The sequence below is a fragment of the Diceros bicornis genome, chromosome 28, assembly GCF_020826845.1.
Source record: "Diceros bicornis minor isolate mBicDic1 chromosome 28, mDicBic1.mat.cur, whole genome shotgun sequence".
NCBI classification, from domain to species: domain Eukaryota; kingdom Metazoa; phylum Chordata; class Mammalia; order Perissodactyla; family Rhinocerotidae; genus Diceros; species Diceros bicornis.
In genome coordinates this window covers 20,953,443-20,976,032 of record NC_080767.1, presented here as the reverse complement: position 1 = coordinate 20,976,032, position 22,590 = coordinate 20,953,443, and the positions used below count along the sequence as shown (strand labels likewise).

Below are 22,590 nucleotides of genomic sequence, written 5' to 3'. Positions count from 1 at the left end.
TATTATGAATTCATAGCTTATCGTAGATTCAATTTGTTACATTTAGCTATAATTAGTCTCTTTATAATGTTCCAATTGTGACAGCCTGGCTAACCTCAGACTGGCTTCTTTGTTCTTTTATCACTATTCTGGACCTTTTAAAAAAAATCTTCTTGCTTTCTGACAACAAGATATTCCAGGCCCATCTTGATTTTTTTTCCTGCCCTGGGACATGAATTAGTCTTTAGAATTCTGTTCCTTTTAATGAAAGACAGTATTTGAGACCAAAATTTATTCCACGTGGAGTTGGTGATAAGGAGGAAGGCATTGTTGCTTGCCATAGTAGTGACAGAACAGGGAAACATGTTTCTTTTAGGGCATATGTTAATAATGGTAGCCCAGTTTAACTTTAACATTACTACATCTTTTTATATCTTACCATTTTTTCTTCAGTATAAGGTTTCATTGACCACTAACACTGTTGCATTGACGTGTATCTTTCTACATGAAGCTCCCTCTACCAGAAATGCCTCCACCCAGCCCTGTTGACTATTTGGCAAATTTAGTAACATGAGGGAAGGGGATAGAATAACTTTTATTTAAACCTCAACCCAGCACTGAAATGTTAGAGCGAGAGCAATTAAAATATTTTTTGAACTCAAAGTTTTCTTCCATTAAAAAAAAATACAAATGATATTCAGTTCAACTACCCTAACACACCAGCTTGGTGTTTAGTTGAAAATCATTTGCTAAATTATATCATATTCTTTAATGTTTATACATTTTTAGTACTTCTGAAAATTACTCTTCAACTTGATAGTAGTAAATAGTAAGTTTTTTTTAAAATCCTCATTTTACTTGTAATATGAGCTTTTTGTATCGCGTATTTCCTCTTCCCCATGCCACTTCACTCCCATGTGCTTTGGAAACAAAAATATTTTCATGAGATTGTATTTTTAATATTACTGATTGGACTATAGACATTTAAAAAAGTATTTTATGTAAGGTTATATACATTGAAGAGCACCAAAAAGCTCAGTTGTGCTTGTATTTATATGAGCATTATTGACCAAATTGTCTTTATGTGGGCTTTTTAATGCACTGTCCATTGTTGGCTATGTACATACAGTTTGTGTACATACAATTACTTTACTGGTGGTGACCCTAAAATATTTGTTTGTGAACAAATTAATCTTGAGGGGAAATTGATATTTCTGTAAACAGCACATTAGTACTTTCCCATGTGGTGACTTATTTTGCTCATCACATAATTTAGACACTATCAGATTTTTAAATTTGCTTTTTTTTTTTTTTTTGTGAGGAAGATCAGCCCTGAGCTAACATCCATGCTAATCCTCCTCTTTTTGCTGAGGAAGACCGGCTCTGAGCTAACATCTATTGCCAATCCTCCTCCTTTTTTTTTTTTCCCAAAGCCCCAGTAGATAGTTGTACGTCATAGTTGCACATCCTTCTAGTTGCTTTATGTGGGACGCAGCCTCAGCATGGCCGGACAAGCGGTGCGTCTGTGCGCGCCCGGGATCCGAACCCGGGCCTCCAGTAGCGGAGTGTGCGCACTTAACCACTAAGCCACGGGGCTGGCCCTAAATTTGCTTTTTAAGAATCTTCTATTTTATATTTATAGTATTTTTAAATCTCTAAAAAGATGAAGCTACTTAATTCTCTTCTAAGAATGCATTAGCTTCTTCTGAGAAAAGGAAAAAAGTCTTGTCTTGTAGTTGGAAATGTACCTAGTGGTGTAATTTGCCTTAAACATATGCAACTTCATATATATAAATGGGAGAGTACTAATTTTCCTTGGAAAGCATTCTTCACCTTACAGAGAACTCACTTTTGGATTCCTTTAACACATTGCAATATACTTATCCTTCCATAATTATCTTACCTTAATTTGTATTACATCACTTTTAGGGACATTTCTATTGTATAAAATCAGTGATACCCATATTCTGTAGTGCCCATCTGATCCACTGTCAGATCATTTATACTGATTTACTTGTTTATTTGGATAACAGGCTCACCATGAGGTAGTACATAGACTGAAAATAACATAGCTCTCCTTTTTTAAAATTTTTTATTTTATTTTTGTGAGGAAGATCAGCCCTGAGCTAACATCCATGCCAATCCTCTTTTTTGCTGAGGAAGATTGGCCCTGGGCTAACATCTGTGCCCATCTTCCTCTGCTTTATACGGGACACCACCACAGCATGGCCTGACAGCCGGTGCATCGGTGCGCGCCCGGGATCTGAACCTGGGCTGCCAGCAGCGGAGCTCAGGCACTTAACCGCTATGCCACGGGGCCGGCCCCCATAGCTCTCCTTAGTGGGCTAAAAAAAATTGACAAAAAAACTATATTAATATTAATTTAGAGCCTATAATTACTAATTTTCACACTTAATTTCCATGGTAACAGAGAGTTAAGTATAGCTACCTGTGCTCTGATTGTTTTTTAAAAGTGCCTGTTCCTTGACCAAGTCAAGAAAGATATGTCGTTTAAAAAAAAAAAAGTTGGTGAATCATATGAAATTATTGTTTTTGTAGGTAGAAAATGGTCAAATATAGGCAATTTAATAAGTTTACCTTAATACATAAAATAAAAGTTCTCTTATAGTGGTTATGTTTACATAATTTTCCTAATTGTGTAAATATGAGTTGATATTATGGTTTGTGATGGTCATCCTTTTTTTTTTTTAATTCTTTAATTTATTTATTTTTCCCCCAAAGCCCCAGTAGATAGTTGTATGTCATAGCTGCACATCCTTCTAGTTGCTGTATGTGGGACACGGCCTCAGCATGGCTGGAGAAGCAGTGCATCGGTGCGCCCCCCCCCCCGGGACCGAACCAGGGCCGCCAGCAGCGGAGCGCGCACACTTAACCTCCAAGCCACGGGGCCGGCCCTGTGATGGTCATCCTTATTAGAGAGAGGTCTTTGTAAGAAATTAATTGTTGAGAATATTTTTTTATCGCTTTTATTTGTACCTAGTTTTTAAACCCCTTTGGCAGATTGCTTTGATAGAATGGAAGAGAAATTGTTCATCAGCTGCTCTGGTAGTAGTTGAAGTAAAGGTCTAAAGCTGTGGTTTGCAAACTATGTACCATGGGACCTTAGGACACCATGAAGAAATCCAGGGGCCTCAGGGAGAACTAAGTTTTCAAAGGAAACACAGCAGTACTTGACATTGGTTGAACACCATGTGAATTAGCTCGAGAGAATGTACAGTTTTACCAGTGCGCTACGTTCCTTCCGATGACGTCATATTTTTGTAAAATGGGTTTTTGGCAATTGCTTTGATAAAAAAAACAAGTACTGTGTGAAAATCATTGTGGAACAGGGAAAGAGGATGGTAGTGTCTGAACTGATTCCAAGGTTTGAAAAGTTATACAGGGCCCAGGCACACACATCCCATTAGTGGTTATTTAAAAATGAAATCAAATGTTTTTCTTGCAATTTATGTGTATTATTTTTTAATATAAGTACAAGATGTTAAGACATCATACTTAGGTTGTTTGGCCCTAACTACATAATAAACAGAATTGTTAGGTATTTCTGTCATCCTGAGAGTGTCGTGCAAAAATTATTGAGATGCTAAGGGCACTGTGAACTGAGAACGTGTGGGAACCTCTAGTTTGAAGTAATTAGACTGCCCAGTCAGAATTCACACAGTTGACCAAGTCTCTGACACCAAGTGGAAAGGTACCTTCAACTTAAATTTCTAATGGATGAGGTTTTTGGAACCTCCATTCATCCCATTCTTCTTGTATAGATATTTGTCATGTAATACCAAACATTTTAAATTTAATTCTGATTACTACTAAAGAGAAAGAATCAAATTTTTAAATAAAAATAATAATGCGAATACAAAATAACTTCCTAAAAGATGTCACAGGTATTAAGACACCTAGAAATTCAGAAAATCAGTGAAAACAATACTGTGGCGTGGAATTCAAACATTGTGGAAGTCTTCAGAACTCAATGATCTTTTCTGTGGCTGTTTCTGGGAGACACATGGCTATTAAATGAGTTACTGTGGGATTCCAAAATCTCAGAAAGAGACAGATCATATTTCTTCTCCTCAAGATAGTTCTCTGACCAGCCTTGTCTTTAAAATGGGAAATCTGAGGATCTCTTAACTCCATTTTGATTTTAAGAAAGATATTAATATTGAAATATACAGTTGCATGTCAAATGGTGGTCGGGGTCAGGGTGGGGTACACTTTATCTCTCCCCTCATTTCTCTACCCCTGCCAGGTAGTTGTAATTTCTGATTCTCTAAATCATTGGACTTGAAATTATATATTACTTTAATAATGGCGTTTCTTTAACAATATTTTGACAAAGTTTCAATTATTATCACGTATGGCATCCTTTACCATAGCATTAGCATTCACAGGCATAAATATCACATATTCTTGGGACTTTGGCTATACTAAATCTTTCCTTAAGTAGAAGACTTCTGAGACACTCCTGTCTGTAAGGGCGGGTGGAGCAGGTAATGATGTACGGCATGTAAAGGCCCTACAGAGCTTCTTCCCCGGAAGATTTAACTAAGACGTCAGGTAGGAAGGACGATTTGAGTTAGGATTAGAATAGATGAAGAATCACCTGGAAGGTTTGCAAAACCCTCTCCTCAGAGGCACCAGAATGTATCAGGGTGAATTAGCTGATCCAGAAAGAGGGAGTCAGCTATTACTAGAAATTTGATGACAAGTTGATGGCATAAGCACGAGTGGGCAGAGAAGGACAATGGGAGATGATAAATTCCTAAAATGGATGTGGCAGAGAGACATTTTGCCCAGAATCCTGGCCCAGTCAGTATGCTGATGCTGGATTTAAGAGCGGGTTTAGCTGAAAATGCTGCAAGCCTCAGCTGCTTCTGGTTCAGCCCAGTCTCGGTGTGAACGCTCCTTGTTCCTTCTACATCCTGCACTGTGCCCGACCAATCTCTGCCCTCCCCCCAGGAAAGGAGGGAAGTATGCATCCTACTACCCAATTCTCCTTTATAATCAACATAAAATCCTTAGAATCCCTCATGTGAGTGCCCTTAGTGCTTAGGTCTGCTCTGCTTGAAAAATGCTCCCTCCTTCCTGCCATCTTCATTCTTCTAGCCCAGTGATTCTAGTCCCCTGGGCCTTTTTCCCCCCCTCCGTAATTCTTTTCCAGTACTTTAACTTTTCCATTTCTCTTCTTTTCTTTTCTTTTTTTTTGGTGAGGAGGATCAGCTCCGAGCTAACATCCATGCCAATCCTCCTCTTTTTGCTGAGGAAGACTGGCCCTGGGCTAACATCTGTGCCTATCTTTCTCCACTTTATATGGGACGCCGCCACAGCATGGCCTGACAACTGGTGTATTGGTGCGTACCTAGGATCCGAACCCGGGCTGCCAGCAGCGGAGCGCACGCACCTAACTGCTACGCCACGGGGCCAGCCTCCGGTTCTTTTCTTTTAAATTAGGGATCAGAAAATTAAATGCCTACTGGTATAAACAAGTCTGATGAAGACTTAACAAGGTGGGGGGGCCTGCCCTTATATATATGTATATATGAGACTTAACAAGCTGGAGAGTGCCCAGCTAAAGGGGAAAACTCTTTCTTATTGTCATGGGGGCATCCAGACCTCTGTTGCTAGATCTTGAGATTTCAAGAGAAGCAGGAAATCTGAGAATTTTGTATACTCTCAGTGTTGACATGTTGGCATTTAATTCAGATTTTTAAAGCATAATTGGATGTTGCTCCTGGGCCAGCCTCTGCTCTAGATCTTATGTAAGTTGTTGCAGCCTCTGCTCTAGATCTTATGTAGGTTTGGAGCTCAAAATCAAGCCCAGTATTAAGTATTTGATAAAGGACGTATCTTTTTGTACCCTGTCAGTTATGCTCCATTTGTTTCTCAGAGTTGCTTTCTATCAGATGCAGTTCTTTGACTTGTTCCTTGAAAGATTGTGTGTCATTTCTGAATGAAAGCAATTGAGAAAAAGAAGTATTGTTTTAATCTGAGTGTGTCTAATGCTTTTTCCCTCATGAAAGAGGAATTCACCAAGAGGCCTAAAACTGAGAACTAAGAAAATCTCCACTCCTAGAGATTGACTGAGCAAAATAGAGATTGTTGCCTGTAGCATTTGGGGGCTCAGAGAGTTTGTTAAAAAAACAAATGCTGCTACCCATACCTTAGTGATTAAAATTCTTTAGAACTAAGTCTTAAAAGTCTTCAGTTGTATATATTGCATATACCCAGGTATCATGCTGCTAAAGTTGTTGGGAAATAGGCAGAAGGGAAACAGTAACCGTCTAGGGAAGCTATAGTCCTGTCGTTTAACGACAGGGATGCTTTCTGAGAAAGGTGGCCTTAGGTGATGTTGTCGTTGTGTGAACATCATAGCGTGTACTTACACAAACCTGGTTGGTACAGGCTACTACACACCTAGGCTGTATGGTACTAACCTTATGGGACCACCGTCGTGTATGCGGTCCGTCGTTGACCAAGACGCCGTTATGTGGCCCATGACCGTACTTACTAGTGAGTTCATTATCATGTTAGAGAACAGAATTTTGCCTTCTGTGTTTCTAGATGGCCTAGGTTTATAAAATGGCTCTAAAATGTTTTTTTCCTCTCTTTCTCCCTTTTTTTCCCCCCACTCCCTCTCTTCTTTAGGTTTTCAAAACAAAAATAGAGTTGCAATTTTGGCAGAACTGGACAAAGAGAAAAGAAAATTACTAATGCAGAACCAATCTTCAACAAATCATCCTGGAGCTAGGTATTGAAGAATAATGTGGTTTTTATATTCAGTGATAAAAAAAATATCTTGGACAAAATAACTCAAATTGGTTAGCAGTGGTTTGTTTCTTTAACATTGGAATTTATTTACATGTTATGTTTTTTTTCCTAGTTAGATTTGAAAAAATTAGGCTATTTGATTAGATTTTAAATATTTTAATTCTAATTGGAATATTTAATTTTCCCTATAGACTACTCTTAAAAAAAGAAAAGGGTTTTGTATGTTTTTTTGTTACTGAAATTATTGTTAATGTCCCACTTTTTAAACATTCTGCAAATGTTAAACAAACTTAACCTACAAAGTAGGTAAAATTTAGGTAGCTCATTTATTGTATTCAGCTCCTGCCATCTTAAATCTCTTCTCTGAGATCCATCATCCCATTCAACTGCCACTCGAACTTTCTCCTCTCTTTTTCAGCCCGTCCTCTTAAAGGAGTTATCTATACTCATTTCTACTTTCTCTCTCACTCCTCAACCCACTACAATCTGACATCTAGGCCCCCCCTTCTCTGTACCAAAGAATAGGTTCGAGCCTGGTCACTTGTAACCTCCTTGTAGCTAAATCTGGTGGACCAAAGTCCTTTTCTTGTTAGACATCTTAGCATTATTTGACACCACTGATCATTCTATTCTCTCCTTAAAATTCTTTTTTCTTGGCTTCCATTCACTTAATGTTATACTATCTTGATTTTTTTTTTTTTTTGCAGACATTTCTCCACTGCCTATCTCTTGAATATTGATATTCCTCAGAATTCTGAGAACTCAGTTTCCAAGTTACTTTTTTCCACTGGACAGTGGCGTCCACTTTCACAACCTGTTATTTACATGCCGATAACTTTTTTTTTTTTTTTTGGTGAGGAAGATTGGCCCTGAGCTAATATCTGTTGCCAATCTTCCCCTTTTTTGCTTGAGGAAGATTGTCACTGAGCTAACATCTGTGACAATCTTCCTCTATTTTGTATGTGGTATGCCTCAACAGCATGGCTTGATGAGTGGCGGGTAGGTCCATTCCTGAGATCCGAACCTGTGAACCCCAGGCCGCCTAAGCAGAGCGCACAAACTTAACCACTATGCCACCAGGCTGTGCTGATAACTTTTGCACCTCTAGCCTAGTCCTGTCTCCCACGCACCAGACTGCCTCCTGGACATCTCCACTTCGCTTCAATGTCCTACAGGCATTTCTGTTTTTTTTTTGTGAGGAGATCAGCCCTGTGCTAACATCTGCCAATCCTCCTCTTTTTTTGCTGAGGAAGACTGGCCCTGGGCTAACATCTGTGCCCATCTTCCTCCACTTTATATGGGACGCTGCCACAGCATGGCTTGCCAAGCAGTGTGTCGGTGCACGCCCGGGATCCGAACCGGCGAACCCCGGGCCGCCGCCGCAGCCGAGCACGCGCACTTAACCGCTTACACCATCAGGCCGGCCCCTTCCTACAGGCATTTCAAACTTAGTATGCCCAAACTAAAGTCGTCTTCCTTTCCCCTCTCTCTAATTGCTTCATATTCTTGGGTTTCTTGTCGCAGTGAATGGTACAGATCTACTAGTTATCAGAGTCAGAAATGTGAACTTTAATTGTTTATTATTCCCTTTCATTTCCATCTCCAAGCATTTATTCTCATAAGAGATATAAACATAAGTTTATACTTTGAAATGTGTCTCATATCTGTCCATTTTTCTTCATTGCTACTGATGCTGCCCTGGTCCTGGCCACTCTTCATTTCTTGCCTCAGTTACTATCACTGCTTCCTCATTGAATTTCCTGTAGTCTTAAGTCCTCTTGAATACATTTATCAGTTTTTTCAGTTAGGATGTTTTATTGTTTTAACAGAAAACCAACAAAGTTGGCATAAACATTAGGATATATGTTAACCAGGAAGGTGAAGGTAAGATGGTTCCAGAGTAGCTTAATGTAGTGGCACAACAGTGTCAGCAGTGGTCCAGCTTCCTTTCTGCCTTTCTCCATGGATCAGTAGCTCCCTAATGGTCAAAATATGACTGCAGTAGCCTAGGCATCACCTCTACACTGAGCCACCTGTAGAGGCAAAAGCCAGAAAGGTTCCTATCCTATGTCCCTTTTTTAAGAGTGAGGAGAATGTTCTCAGAAGCCTTCCCACAGACTGCCCATCAAATCTAGTTGCCCAGTATTGTGTATCTTTCTCTTGCCTAAACCAGGAGCCAGCAAGGGGAATGGCATTGTCTTATACCAGTCAAAGTTCACCCCCTGAAGGATGAGCCTGGCCTGCCATGAAGCATGGGACCACCAATGATTGAATTAAGTTTGGGTTCCATCAGCACGGAGGAAGGGAGATAAATAGTTGTTGAGGAGGTGACCAGCACTGTCTGCTGTAGCGGTGGTCTTTCTGGACCGTCATGTGGTACTTTTTTTTTTTTTGTGAGGAAGATCAGCTCTGAGCTAACATCCGTGCTAATCCTCTTTTTGCTGAGGAAGACCGGCTCTGAGCTAACATCTGTTGCCAATCCTCCTCCTTTTTTTTCTCCCCCAAAGCCCCAGTAGATAGTTGTATGTCATAGTTGGACATCATTCTAGTTGCTGTATGTGGGACGTGGCCTCAGCATGACCGGAGAAGCGGTGCGTCAGTGCACGCCCGGGATCCGAACCCGGGCCGCCAGCAGCGGAGCGCGCGCACTTAACCACTAAGCCACAGGGCCGGCCCAGTGGTACTTCTGATCATGTCACTCCTCTGCTTATAACACTCTTTGGAAGTCTCCCTTTCCTGTTACAATAAGATCTAGATTTCTTAATATATTTCACAAGGCTCTTCATATCCTGGCACCTGCCTGCCTCCTCAGCCTCATTTTTTGCCAACCCACTTCACCCCTCCCCAGCCCTGACCTCCAGTCCTGCTGAACTCTCATTTCTTCAAACATGTCAGGCTCTTTTGCCCCAGGCCGTTGCACACTACACCTTCTGCTTGAAACATTCAAGTCTTCAGTTTTCACCATAAAGGGAACTTAATGATGGACTGGAGTACCTCAAATCTGTTTGAAACTAAGAGACCATAAATCATCAATAAAAAGGAGATAATTTGAAGCCCTAGTAAATAACATAGGCTTTCTTCATATAAATTAATGTAGACAGTGGGAGAAGGAAAAAAGACTTATTCTCAAAGGTCTCCTTTTATCCATATAAAGAATATATAATGAAAAATGTGATTGAGAAGTAGGAAAGTCTCTACCTTAAACAGCCATGTAACTAAGATTCCCATTTTAGCATCGCGCTTTCGAGACCCTCTCTTAATAAGGACTTCCGGGATCATGCTGAGCAGCAGCATATTGCAGCCCAGCAGAAGGCAGCTTTGCAGGTGAGCAAAATGTAACTGACGTTCTTGTCTCTGGAGATTTCCTGGGTCTTGGAAGCCAGCACAATTCGTATTTTGTATTTCAGTGGAGCAATATCAATAAAAATGTTCCTCACATAATTGCAGTCGTTTGCTGATGTTCAATCACGCCCAAAGGATTTGAAGGACCAATACAGCAGTAATGAAAGTATCTTTTATGGTACTGATGCGGTCATGATTGATTCTGTGCTGTACCTGGCAAGGGATTGCTTGTGCACAAAAGAGTTTAGGATATTTGGATGGACAGAATGATCTTAAAAGCTGAACTGGCTAGTTTAATAGTACATATATATTATTTCAAATTTGACATGCCATTATATCCTGTGATAGTCTTTGATAGGTTTACTATTGTTGTTTGGATTCTTTTTTTTTTTTAAATCCCCCCCCGCCCGCCCCCAAAGCCCCAGTAGATAGTTGTATGTCATGGTTGCACATCCTTCCAGTTGCTGTAGGTGGGACGCGGCCTCAGCATGGCCGGAGAAGCGGTGCGTCAGTGCATGCCCAGGATCCGAACCCGGGCCGCCAGCAGCGGAGCGCGCGCACTTAACCGCTAAGCCACAGGGCCGGCCCTGGATTCTTTTTTTTAATGGCCAGCATGACTGTTGTGCAGGAAATGTTTATTTAAAGACTAATTCTTACCATAGGAATGTGATAATCTATCAGTTTAAAAAATATTGTTCTTCATAAACAGTTTTATTATTATGCTGATCTTGGAGAATTTAATTAAGATTCCCAGAGACCTTGGACAAGACATCGTTACCTATGCTTTTAAACCTTAGAATCTCAGAGTTGGAAGGGACATGAACCATCATCTCACTTTAGACAACTTAAAAACAGTCCTGCTTTCTTTAGTGGCAGAGGGAAGTCACTGATGGTTATTTACGTTCCAACATTCTCTCCAAAATGTTGGTATCTTAATCACAGTAATCAGCTGCCTTTCCCCCCCCCTCCTTCCAACACTGCCCTTCTTAAGCTCCTGCTTTGTTGATCAAGAGCAGAGTACTTGGAAACCTTTGTTGCTAGTCCCCTGTCCCCACCCACCTCAAGGAACAAAGTAATTCATGTCTGACTCATTTATTGACTGAAGAGAAGCAAGGGAGAGTGGGGATGATAAATGAGCACTTGATGCAATTTGTTAATGTGAATTCTTTATTATTGTCCATCTCCTGTGTATTTAAACAAAATTAGCAGCATAAGAACTGATTTTTAAAATAAATTTGGTGTCAAGCACTCAGAAAGGATAAGTAATTTTAATGCCTTGGTTGAAGAATTGTGACTCATAATAGCTTAATTGCGTTTTTTTTTTTTTTAACTCTTTCCCAGCATGCACATGCACATTCATCTGGATACTTCATAACTCAAGACTCTGCCTTTGGGAATCTTATTCTTCCTGTTTTACCTCGCCTTGATCCAGAATGAAGAAAATATTTGTAATGAAAGTGACTTTAATATCAAATGCCAAAGCTACTATCATTCAGTGCTACATGAACTGTGACTTGCAGAACTTTGGTGAACTTTTATATTTTTTGCTTCTTTAAAAGAATGGTATGTGTAAGTGAAAGCAAAAAAGGAGGGTAACCAGGATGATGAGAGCTTTGGAAACTGTATTGTCTGAGGAACTGATTATGTTACCCAGGACTGTAACTTTTTGTAACGCAGTTTGATTTTTAACCCTGAATCAGACTTTGAATTGGATGGTCACAAAAACTCACCCCCCCAGCTTCCAACTAGTTGGATTGAGTATATCATGTTCACAGTGGACTTTCAAGAACCATTTATAGTACTTAACTTGAAAGAAATGAGGCTGCTTTTTAAAAATGTGAGCTAATAGGCTTAAATAAGTTGCTTTTGTATTTGCTGTTTATGGAATTGATATCAGTGTACCTTTTGACTTTATAGTTAACATATCATCCTGAAATATCCTTTTAACTCATAGCTAGTTCCCCTATTCTCAATTTTAAAAGAAAACCCAAGATAAGACTAAGTTACCAACCAGTCTTAAACATTTTTTATAAACCCATGCCACTATAAATTATGTGACTAAATGCTGTTAAAAACAATTATAAGAAATGTAGTGGTGTTAAAATTTGTACATGCTCTTATTTAGTGTTACCACATAAATGGTGTGCCTGCTTGGTTGTATTGTCCATTTTTGTTCTAGTTAGATATGTATGTAAGTTGAGCCCCTTTTTGATTACTTTAAGGAGGAAGGAGTTCGATTAAGCAAATTTCTCAACATGACACATCTTTAACAGAACCTGGGGTTCTTATTTAAATATGCAGTTCCCACTGCCTTACCCTAGTCCTACAGAATTAGAATCTCTAATTCAAAATAAAGTCTGAAAACCATGGGTTTAGAGAATTCAGTTTTCATGATATATATTTATAAACTCAGTCTCATAGGTCTCTGCAACTTAGAGGTCATTTAGCTAAAATCCTACATTTTTTTTTACTTTTACATAAATAGAGGGTTGAAATTATATTTTACACTGTATCACAGATACAGTATTTTATATAACTACTTACAACTGACCTCATCTTGGCCTTGAGTCCCCATCCTCTCTGGGGGCAGGATGAAATTTAAACTTAAAATTCCAGTTGGGGTCAATAGTTAGTCAAAGTTCATCTCCCTTTTCAAAGAGTTTCTTCTCCCTCCTTCCCTAGATATTTGCACCAGCCACACAGCCTCATCTTACCCAAACTGTATGAAGCAGGAGTGACAATTTGAGACTTAACTGTGCCCTTTAGATTCTCCTGAGAATCTGAACTGATTTTCTTCAATTGGGTGAGTTGGCAGTTGTCCCCACTGTAGTGGTCACCATTACAGCAAAGGTGCCCTTAGGCCTGCTGCTGAGGAGCTCCCCAGGGGCCTCTGGCTCCTGTCCTGCCTCGGGTCCGTCCAGCTATTCCTTGGGCCTCCTAATAGTGGCGTTCATTTTCTTGAATTACTTTGACTAAGTTCCTGTTGTGTGTGATCCATGACCTACTGGCATGGTTCTAAATCTATCTACTGATGCTAGGGAGATAAAACATTTGGATTGTGTAATTTTTATACTGTTGAAGCCTCTACCTAATGTATGACTTTTATAACCTAGATAAAGAGATCTTTTTTCCAGTGGTATCTTTTCTAGTCTCTTAGCCTTTTAAATAGATGTTGCCTAAATCCTGCAGTCCTGGCTAGGAAGCACTTCCTCCCACCCCTCTGCGTTGAGTCCCCTACAAATTCAGTTCAGTTCTGTATGTATTTATTAATATCTACTCTGTCTATAAAGCACTCTGTAAAGGCTTTGGGGGGAAAAGATGAGTGAGACCTGCTCTTAAGGCGGTCACAGTGGAGGAGCCTCCTCTGGTACAGCAGGAATGACGGACGAAGCCAGAATGCACGGAGGGGCACAGGAGAGGCATCCTGGAGCAGGCGGCAGTCCAGATAGGCCTAGAAGTATTGGTAGGATGTTACCTGGCAAGAGAAGGAAGAGCTGCTCCAGGCAAAGGTCAAGATTTCATAATCAAAGAGAAGTAGGAACCAAGACAGTTGTGAGGACCGCAGGAAATAATGGAAAGGGCAGGAGTGGACTCAGAAGCCCTGAGGTCAAGTTCCAGCATCGCTTCTCTCAGATTGCGGGTGAATTTGGCGAGATCACTTAGCCTCTCTTTCTTTACGTGTCGCTTGGTCTTGTCTGTAAAATAGGAACCTTACACACTCTGCCTACTTCATAAATTGTCTAGACCAGGATTTTTCAAAGTGCAGGTCTCAACCTGTTACTGAATTGAGAAGCCAACTTAATGGCTTAATGGGGTGTGACTAGCATTTTTTTTTCCTTAGAAAACATTAGAGTGCATGGCACATAGTAATAGAAGATTCATGAAACAAAACCTCCTGTTTCTGTGTGTTTGTGTGTTTGTTTTACTTGTTTACTGTATGTTCCACCAGTATGTAAGGTCTTTGAAGACAGGGATTTTGTTTCCCTCCCTCCCTCTTTGTTTACTACTGTGTTCTGCTTAGAATAGTATTCGGCATATAGTAGGTGGTCAGTACCTACTCACTGAAGGAACAAACGAATGAATGACTGAATATGACCTGGATCATGATGTAAAGGGTATTTTTTTTACTGTGAGTCATGGCAAAAAAGTTTTGAAAGCCACTGCTGAATAATACAGATGATAGTGCCTTGTATGATTCTGGAATAAAAACTGAAATGACTCAATAATTTCAAAGGCAGATTTTTTTTCCTGAACAATCTATAAGCTGTCTCAATAAGTTGTCTTAGTTCTTTGCTTCACTTTGGCAACAGAAACTCAGCCTTTCTATGAGTTTAAGGCCCATTGAGGCAAGGTTTTGGCAAATATGGTTACACTGAGAATAGAAGATCAACAGAGAGAACATCAATTCATCAGTGCAGTTCCACTACCGGAATCCCCTCAGCTAGACCAAGTCCCATTTCAACAGCATTAAGCTCAACCAATATTTGCTGAGTGCTTTTCTTATTCACGTCTGTGTGCACAGTGACTAGTGCACAGTAGACACCCACAATTTTTTTTAATGAGCAAATAAAGAATGAACATGGATAGAGGAGAACTGTCCTCAAGAATCGGACAACTTAGAGCGGGCGAGACAAGCACGCTGACAGCTAATACTGGTGCAACTTAGTGAAGAGAGAATGAGTGCATGAGCCTGGAAGAACCAGTGGAGGCCACATCGGAGAACAAGCCTTTGAACTTGGCTTTCAAGATGAGAGGATTTCAGCCAGGAAAGATGGAGCAACATTCAAAGCAGAGGAAAAGCCCGCACAAAGGCAGAGAGGAGGGCAGATGTAGGGACCATTGTGAAGCAACCAAAAGTCCAATTTGGCTGGACTTGTATGGCTAAATTTGGATAAATTTGTATATGGTGATAATTAGAAATGAGGCCAAAGGTAGGCTGAATTGATATTCTAGAGTCTTCAATTCTAGGGTGAGGCAAGTATCTTTAGCTGATATACAGCTGGGAGCTATTGAACATTTCTGAGCGTAGGCAGGTACAGAGATGAACTGATTAGGCCCTCATCAGCTCTTGGGAAAGGGGAACTTGCCAGGCACCAGAAGAATACTGTTCTTAATTTCTACTGAGAATTCAGACAGGTGTGTTCTGTTTACGTCTTCACCTCAACTCCAGCCCCATCTACCTCTGCTGTCTCTTCCGCTTAGTTCTTGGACCCTTTCCCCAAGCTTCTCTTTCCTCACCTTCCACCCTTATCTACCTCTCTCTTCCCCCCAGCATTCTTCTCTAGCTCTATCTCCAAGAATCTTTTAGAAAGGAAAAAGCAAGACACCCTCACACAGTATTCATTTAATCTTCACATCATCTCTGTGGTAGCGGATATTCTCAGTAATCTACTCAGCATTAATTCTTCCTTTCTCCTTCCTAACAATACCAGATTTCTGGTGGGCATGCCCCTTCCCAATATAGCCGGTGTGCTTCAGGAGAAGCTGACTGTCCCAGCAACAGGAGTGGGCCTTACATGCTCCGAATTGGTCAGGGCAGTTCCCTTTTGCCACAGCCAGTCAGCATGTGGTATTTCACAGGCCACAGGATTTGGTTCAAGGTTGGACGTGTTACCCAAATTCAACCCAAATGAGTGAGACTTCAGGAGAGGTTTACTGGGCTTAGGGAAAAGATGTGTTCTCACCTTTCTGAGAATGCTTCCAAAAGAAAGTCTTTCTCTGTAGATGTGTACAAGGAAATACATATAAATACATTTACCTGAGTGTTGTTGGCAGCCATCACGTGACCAGGCGGTGGAACCAGTCTTAGGATAAAGCCACCACCATACAAGGTGCAACAGAGACACTGGGTCCCTGATGACATCATTGCACTGCTGAGTCAAACAACCCCTGAAGTGCTACCCTTTCTCTGGAATTTCCGGTTATGGGAGGTAATAAATCCTCAGTATTGTTTAAGCCAGATTACGTAGGTTTTCTGTCACTTGCCACCTAAATGCCCTAATATAAGATGTACTGACTTGCTAACTAACCTCTTAGCCACACAGCTAGGTAGTGGGAAAGCAGAACTCTTAAAACTCTGGTTTCTCCTCAGGACCACACAGTGCTGCCTCCACCTTACGCCCTTCTTCATCGTCTGAATCAAAGTTGGTTGCCTGTGCATTCCGTGTCTTGCAGTTCAGTCCCCTGCCCGGCATCTGCTGACCTTAACCCTTCCATGACATGTCCCTTCCTGATGACTGCCCTACTGTGACCTCTGGAATTCCCTTTGCTTCAATCACCAAAATATATCGATGCATTCCACCTTTTCCTCAGTACCTGGCTTTCTCTTGAGGTCTACAGGTCTCTTGTGCCTCTCAGGAGAAGCGAGATCAGGGGTTCACATCTCGGCTGCAGGTTCAGCTCATTTCTGGCTCCCTCACCGTTGCCACTCCAGAATATTGTTTTAACTTCATTTCAGAATTCACTTCTTAAAAACGCACGTCCCATCCCCCCTTAAAAACTTCAGTGTCATCATTGCCAAGTACTGTGAGCGCTCCCTCACGTTCCTTCAGGACCTTGGCTCCCACTCCACAGGCTCCCTCGGCGCCACCCCTGCTGCCGTCCTGGGGACACTGACAGCCATCTTAGTGTGAAATAACACCCTAGTCTCCCAGGTCCTCATCCTCTGCTCCAAAGACCGCCTTCTCCATTCTCCAGTCACCATACACTGGCCATCCCTGAACCTGGAATCGGCTGTCTCTGCCTTCTTGCTCCCCAAGTTCTGCAGCCACATACTCGGAGATTTCACTCTGTCACTTACCTCTTTTCATTCCTCTCGCTCTTCACAGAATCATGCTTTTTGCCTATAAATGTGAATCTACTTAAAGACCTTCCAATGATCTTCTGTCTTTTTCAAGCTGGACTAACTGTCCCTTCACCACCAGACTGTATTTGTTTCTTTAGCCCCTCCCACTACCACATCTAATCACCCTACCTGCATTTGTGACCATTTACTCTGCCTTTCTTGCTGTAATGAACCAATGGTTCATGTTCCTTCTGAAGGCTGATTTCTACATTTGTCTTCCCTTCATCTACACCCCATTCCATTATTGTCCCATTTCTCTGCTTCCCTGTACAACAGACTTCCCAAAAGAGTCATCTATACTAGCTGTCTTTAATTTCTCTCCTCCCATTGTCACTGGAACTGACCCTAATCAAGCTTATGTCTCCACAAATTCTCTGAAATTATTCTTGTAAAACCACCAGTCATCTCCACTTGGCCAAATCCAATTCTCGATCTTCATCCCATCTTTTTTTTTTTTTTTTTTTGAGGAAGATTAGCCCTGGACTAACATCCAAACCCATCTTCCTCTACTTTAATGGGACGCCGCCACAGGATGGCTTTGATAAGTGTATGTAGGTCTGTGCCCTGGATCCAAACCTGTGAACCCAGGGCTGCAGAAGCAGAGCGTGCAAACTTAACTGCTACACCACCAGGCCAGCCCCATTCATCCCTTGTCTTACTTGAACTCTCAGCAGCATTTTCCACAACTTATCACTCCTTCTTTCTTGCAATACAATCTGCATTTGTCTTCAACAATACCGCACTCTCCTGGTTTTCCTCCTACCTTATTGGTTGTTTCTTTTCCGTCTCATTTGCTGGCTTTTCCTACTTTGAAATGCAAAATGTTGGACTAAAGACCAGCCTTTCCATTTCTTTTCTATCTACAGTCATTCCCTGGGTAATCCTATCTAGCACCATGGCTTTAAGTACTGACTGTCTTCTTATTACTTTCAAACTTATATCGCCAGCCCTGATCTCTCCCTTTGTGGTGGTTAGTCTCCAAAGATGGCTGCCATCAATTCCTCCTGTCCCTATGCCACTGTTCTCGTCAAAAGGGGGAGTCTGTTTCCCCTCCCCTTGCAAATATGCTGGCCTTGTGACGTGTTTTGACAAATAGGATATAGGATATGGCAGAAGAGACGTTATGTCAATTCGGACCTATGTTTTAAGAGGCCTGACAGCTTCTGCTCTTGTCCTTTCTGGAGAAGCCAGCCACTCTGTAAGAAGTCTGACTCCCTGTGACTGCCATGCTGTGAGGAAGGCCAAGCTAACCCCATGCAGAGGCCGTATGGTGGAGCACTGAGGTGCCAGAGATGTGAGGGAAACCACTTTGGACCTTCCTGCTCAGCCCAGCCACCAGCTGAATGCAGGCAAGTGAGTGACCCCAACTGATGCCACATAGAGCAGAACTGCCCAGCGGAGCCCAGTCAATGCACGAAATTGTGAGAAACAATACATTGTTGCTGTTTTAAACCTCTAAGTTTTGGGGTAGTTTATTATGCAGCAAAAGATAACTAAATACCCTTGATCTCCAAACTCCCACATCCATTGTCAACATGACATCTCCACTTGGAAGTCTAGTAGGCTTCCAAACTCAACAGGTCCAAAATCAGATTCCTGATAGCTCACCTTCCCAGCATGCTCTTTCCCCCATCTCAGTAAATGGCCATTTGCACAGCCATTAACATGGGAGTCATTCTAGGCTCCTTTCTCACATTCCTCTTTCAATCTTGGCAGCACTAGCCTCAGAATACGTCCGGAATCCCGTGAATTCTTACTACGTCCACTGCTATCATCTTGCTCCAAGGCACCATCATCATTACTGAGACGACTAGAATTAGCCTTCAAACTGGTCTTCCTCTTTCCATGTTTGTCCCCTGCCCTCCATCTCACCCCACAGTTGAGAATATTCAACACAGCAGCCAGAGTGATACTTTAAAAATGTAAATAAGGCACCCCACAAAAAATGCTCAGCATCACTAATCATTAGGGAAATGAGACCTATGAGAGCACTAGGACCACTCATTAGGATGGCTATTATCCAAAAAACAGAAAATAGGTGTTGGCGAGGATGTGGAGAAATTGGAACCCTCGTGCACTGTTGGTGGGTGTGTAAAATGGTACAGCTGCTGTGGAAAACAGTATGGCAGTTCCTCAAAAAATTAGACATAGAATTATCATTTGATCCAGTAATTCCACTTCTGGGCAAATACCCAAAAGAACTGAATGCAAGGGCTCCAACAGATATTTGTGCACCTGTGTTCACAGCAGTATTATTCACAATAACCAAACAGTGGAAACAACCCAAATGTCCATCAACAGACGAAAGGATAAACAAAATATGGTATATACATACAATGGAATGTTAGCCTTAAAAAGGAACGAAATTCTGCTACGTGCTACAACATAGATGAACCCTGAAGCCATTATGCTAAGTGAAATAAGCCAGACACAAAAGGACAAATACTGTACGATTCCACTTATATGAAGTACCTAGAGTAGTCAGATTCATAGAGACAGAAAGTAGAATGGTGGTTACCAGGGACTGGGGGCAAGGGGAGATGAGGAGTTATTGTTCAATGGGTACAGAGTTACAGTATGGGATGATGAAAAAGTTCTGGAAATGAATAGTCGTGATGGTTGCACAACACTGTGAATGTACCTAATGCCACTGAACCGTAACATTTAAAAATGATTAAAATGGTAAATTTTATGTTATGTACATTTTACCATAATAAATTTTAATATAAATATGGTCATTTTTCTTCTGTACTGATTTTCCATCTCACTAAGAGTAAACGCCCAAATTCTTACAATGGATTACAAATATACAAAATATTGTCAAATGAGTCTGTTATTTCTTGGAACAAAAAAATTTAGCTGAAAACAAGCAGAGTGGAGTTTTTTCCCCCTTGAGTCTTAATGTAGTCTTTCTCTTTCCCCCTTAGTTATTAAGCTCTTCTATTGAGAGGTTGTTCATCTACTGAAAACTGCCAATGACCAAAATGACAATTGGAAATTGAGCCAAAAGTGTATGTGCTTCTATCTCGTTGTGGAACTAGCAGGTCTGAATGGTAATAAATGTCAGTCCTGGTCCAGAGTGATATCCTTATTCTTTGTGGCTTTGGTCAGGCAAACCAGCCTGGTCCAGCAAATAGAAAATGGTTTGACCTGAGATGCTCAGCCCTCCCACTCTGCCAGAAGGTGGTGATGTTTTCTTAGCCCCTGCTGTCTGCCTTAATGTCAGGCAAAAGGAACTTTGAAGAGACAGTCTTCCAGATACTTCTGGGACCTCATGACCTTTGCACTTGCTGTTTCCCCTGCCTGGCATGCTCTTCTTCCTTATACTCATGTAGCTTGCTCCCTCAACAGTCTCAAGTCTTTAGGTTAAATGTCATCTTTTCAGTGATGCCTTCTTTGACCACTCTACTTAAAATTTCATCTCCCTTCCCCAGTACAACCTTCCTTAATTTTTCTTTCCGGCACTTAGCACCTTCTAACATAGAAGGTAACCTACTTTCTTATTTTGTTTATTGTCTTCCTTCTCCTACTGGAATATAAATCCTATAAGTGCAGATACTTTTATGTGGTTTTTTCTTTTCACTGATATATATCCCCAGTACTTAGGACAGTGCCTGGCACATCACAGCAAGTGTTCAAACATTTTAATGAATAAATGAAACAAGTCTGACCATCCCAAAGGAAATCTGGCATCTCAGTCCTCAGCAGTGGACCCTTCCCCAAGTGAAATGTACACATGCATATGCACAAAAAACTGTGCCTATAATTCTAGGGGATTCCTAGATTCCATGAAGCCCAGCCATGGGTGCCAGGTTAAAATCTTTCCATCAAAAGAAATTTATCTGCTACCTCTTTGGACGCTTCACCAGTGCGGTCTTTTGGGAATCGTCTGAATGCCACAGGTGTTACTACTATTGGGAGTCTCCCAGGAGATCCTGAGCCTTACGATGTTCTAGCAAATACAGTGAAGCTGGCAGCCATATTGCTGTGAAGAAAACAGGCGTGTATGCCAGCATCTCGTTCTTCTTTACTGAGCTGTTAATTCAAGTTCTCTTAGGAAAGCATCCAGCAGTGAAAATACAGGCTCAGAGCCACAAGCTGTAGCACAGGCCTGCATCCTGGGGGCGCAGACCGTCATCAGAGCACCGAGTTCTTCTCCCAGTTTAGCCACTTCGTGAGTCAAGTACTCACAGGTGCAAAGCTGCTCCCTTTGAATACACCTGGCTCCTTGGGAATAGGAGACGACCTGCAGGGTGACAGTGATCGGCTTGTAGATTCTGTTCAACGTTGCTAATTTCTGAGGCTGCAGAATCCAAGAGGACTGGCTACTCCTAAGAGGAGGAGCTCACATGTACAGTCTGCCAGACGAGAACTGCAGAATGAGGAAGACCGTTAGAAAAGAAAGAGGTGATGGCAGAGGAGCGGGTGGGAGGGAGAGGGCCTCCAGGCAGAGGGTGAGGGGAGCAGCAGGCACAATGGCAGAGAGGAAGGGAATGGTGTGACAGCATGAGCCAGCAATCCATGTGGAGGGTTTGGAGCTTTATCAGAATGGCTTCGGAGAGCCATCAAAGGGGAAATGATAGAATAAGATTTGTATTTAGTGAGATCTTCCCAGAAGGCAGTGGATGATGGACTGGTGGAGGCAAGGAGACCAGTCAGGCTGCAATTAAGTAATCATGGGGCAAAATGGTATGAGCTGACCAAGCTGGTGGCAGTGAGGAGAATGCAAAGGGAAGAGATTGAAAGGTTATTAAGGTAGGTAGAGTTATCCAATAATGGAAACTGATTATGGAGGATGAAAGAGGAAGGGGGAGAGGGAAGAGGAGGGTCCTAGAATAACTGTCAGGTTTCTGGTTGGGCGACATGGTGGATACTGGTACCACTTGCTTAGGAAGAAATATGGGGTGGGGACATGGCATTGAGGAGCCTTTCTCAACTGAGGTTCCACTACAGAAGCCCTAATGCCCTAAGGCCTCCACTGTCTGGAATGAATGAACCTCTCCCCGCTGCATCTAGAATGGTACTAGTCATGGACCTGAGTTCTCCTTGGGAGAACTAAGAAAATGGGCACTCAAGTCATTTTCAGCATTCTGTGGTCCAGATGAAGAATCCCAGTTGAGAAAGGTTTAGATAATGTAGGTCTACTTATCTCAGGCCATGGGAGTGGATGAAATTGCCCTGAGAAAGGATATAAAATTGAATCAGTATAAATGAGAGTGAAGGGATGAGGAGCCTGAGAAAGAGAATCTAGAGATGCAGCGGAAAACTAGGAGACAGTGACACCTTAAGTTCTCATGGAAGCCATGAAGAAGATAATTTCAGATAGGAGAGGGATCAAGCTATTTCCCAAAGTGTGGTTACTGTGCCACTGTGATGATGCTAGAGGTGATTCTTGGGAGTATATGGGCAAACCTTCCTAATTTTTTTTTAATATTTATTTATTTATTTTTCCCCCCAAAGCCCCAGTAGATAGTTGTACGTCATAGCTGCACATCCTTCTAGTTGCTGTGTGTGGGATGCGGCCTCAGCATGGCCAGAGAAGCGGTGCGTTGGTGCGCGCCTGGGATCTGAACCCGGGCCGCCAGCAGCGGAGCGCGTGCACTTAACCGCTAAGCCACGGGGCCGGCCAAACCTTCCTA

The 22,590-nt window shown here is 41.8% G+C and overlaps 1 protein-coding gene across 1 annotated transcript in view; it reads left to right on the top strand.

Annotated features, from left to right (window-relative positions):
- The window catches only part of INIP (INTS3 and NABP interacting protein), a 31,931-nt gene extending 12,246 nt beyond the window's left edge, over positions 1-19,685 (top strand). Inside the window, exons 3-5 of the mRNA XM_058523797.1 lie at positions 6,643-6,745; positions 9,999-10,089; positions 11,449-19,685. Of these exons, the coding sequence (XP_058379780.1) occupies positions 6,643-6,745; positions 9,999-10,089; positions 11,449-11,544 (290 nt within the window). The 3' untranslated portion in view covers positions 11,545-19,685. The remainder of the gene's footprint in view (positions 1-6,642; positions 6,746-9,998; positions 10,090-11,448) is intronic.
- Positions 19,686-22,590: the final 2,905 nt, after the last annotated feature.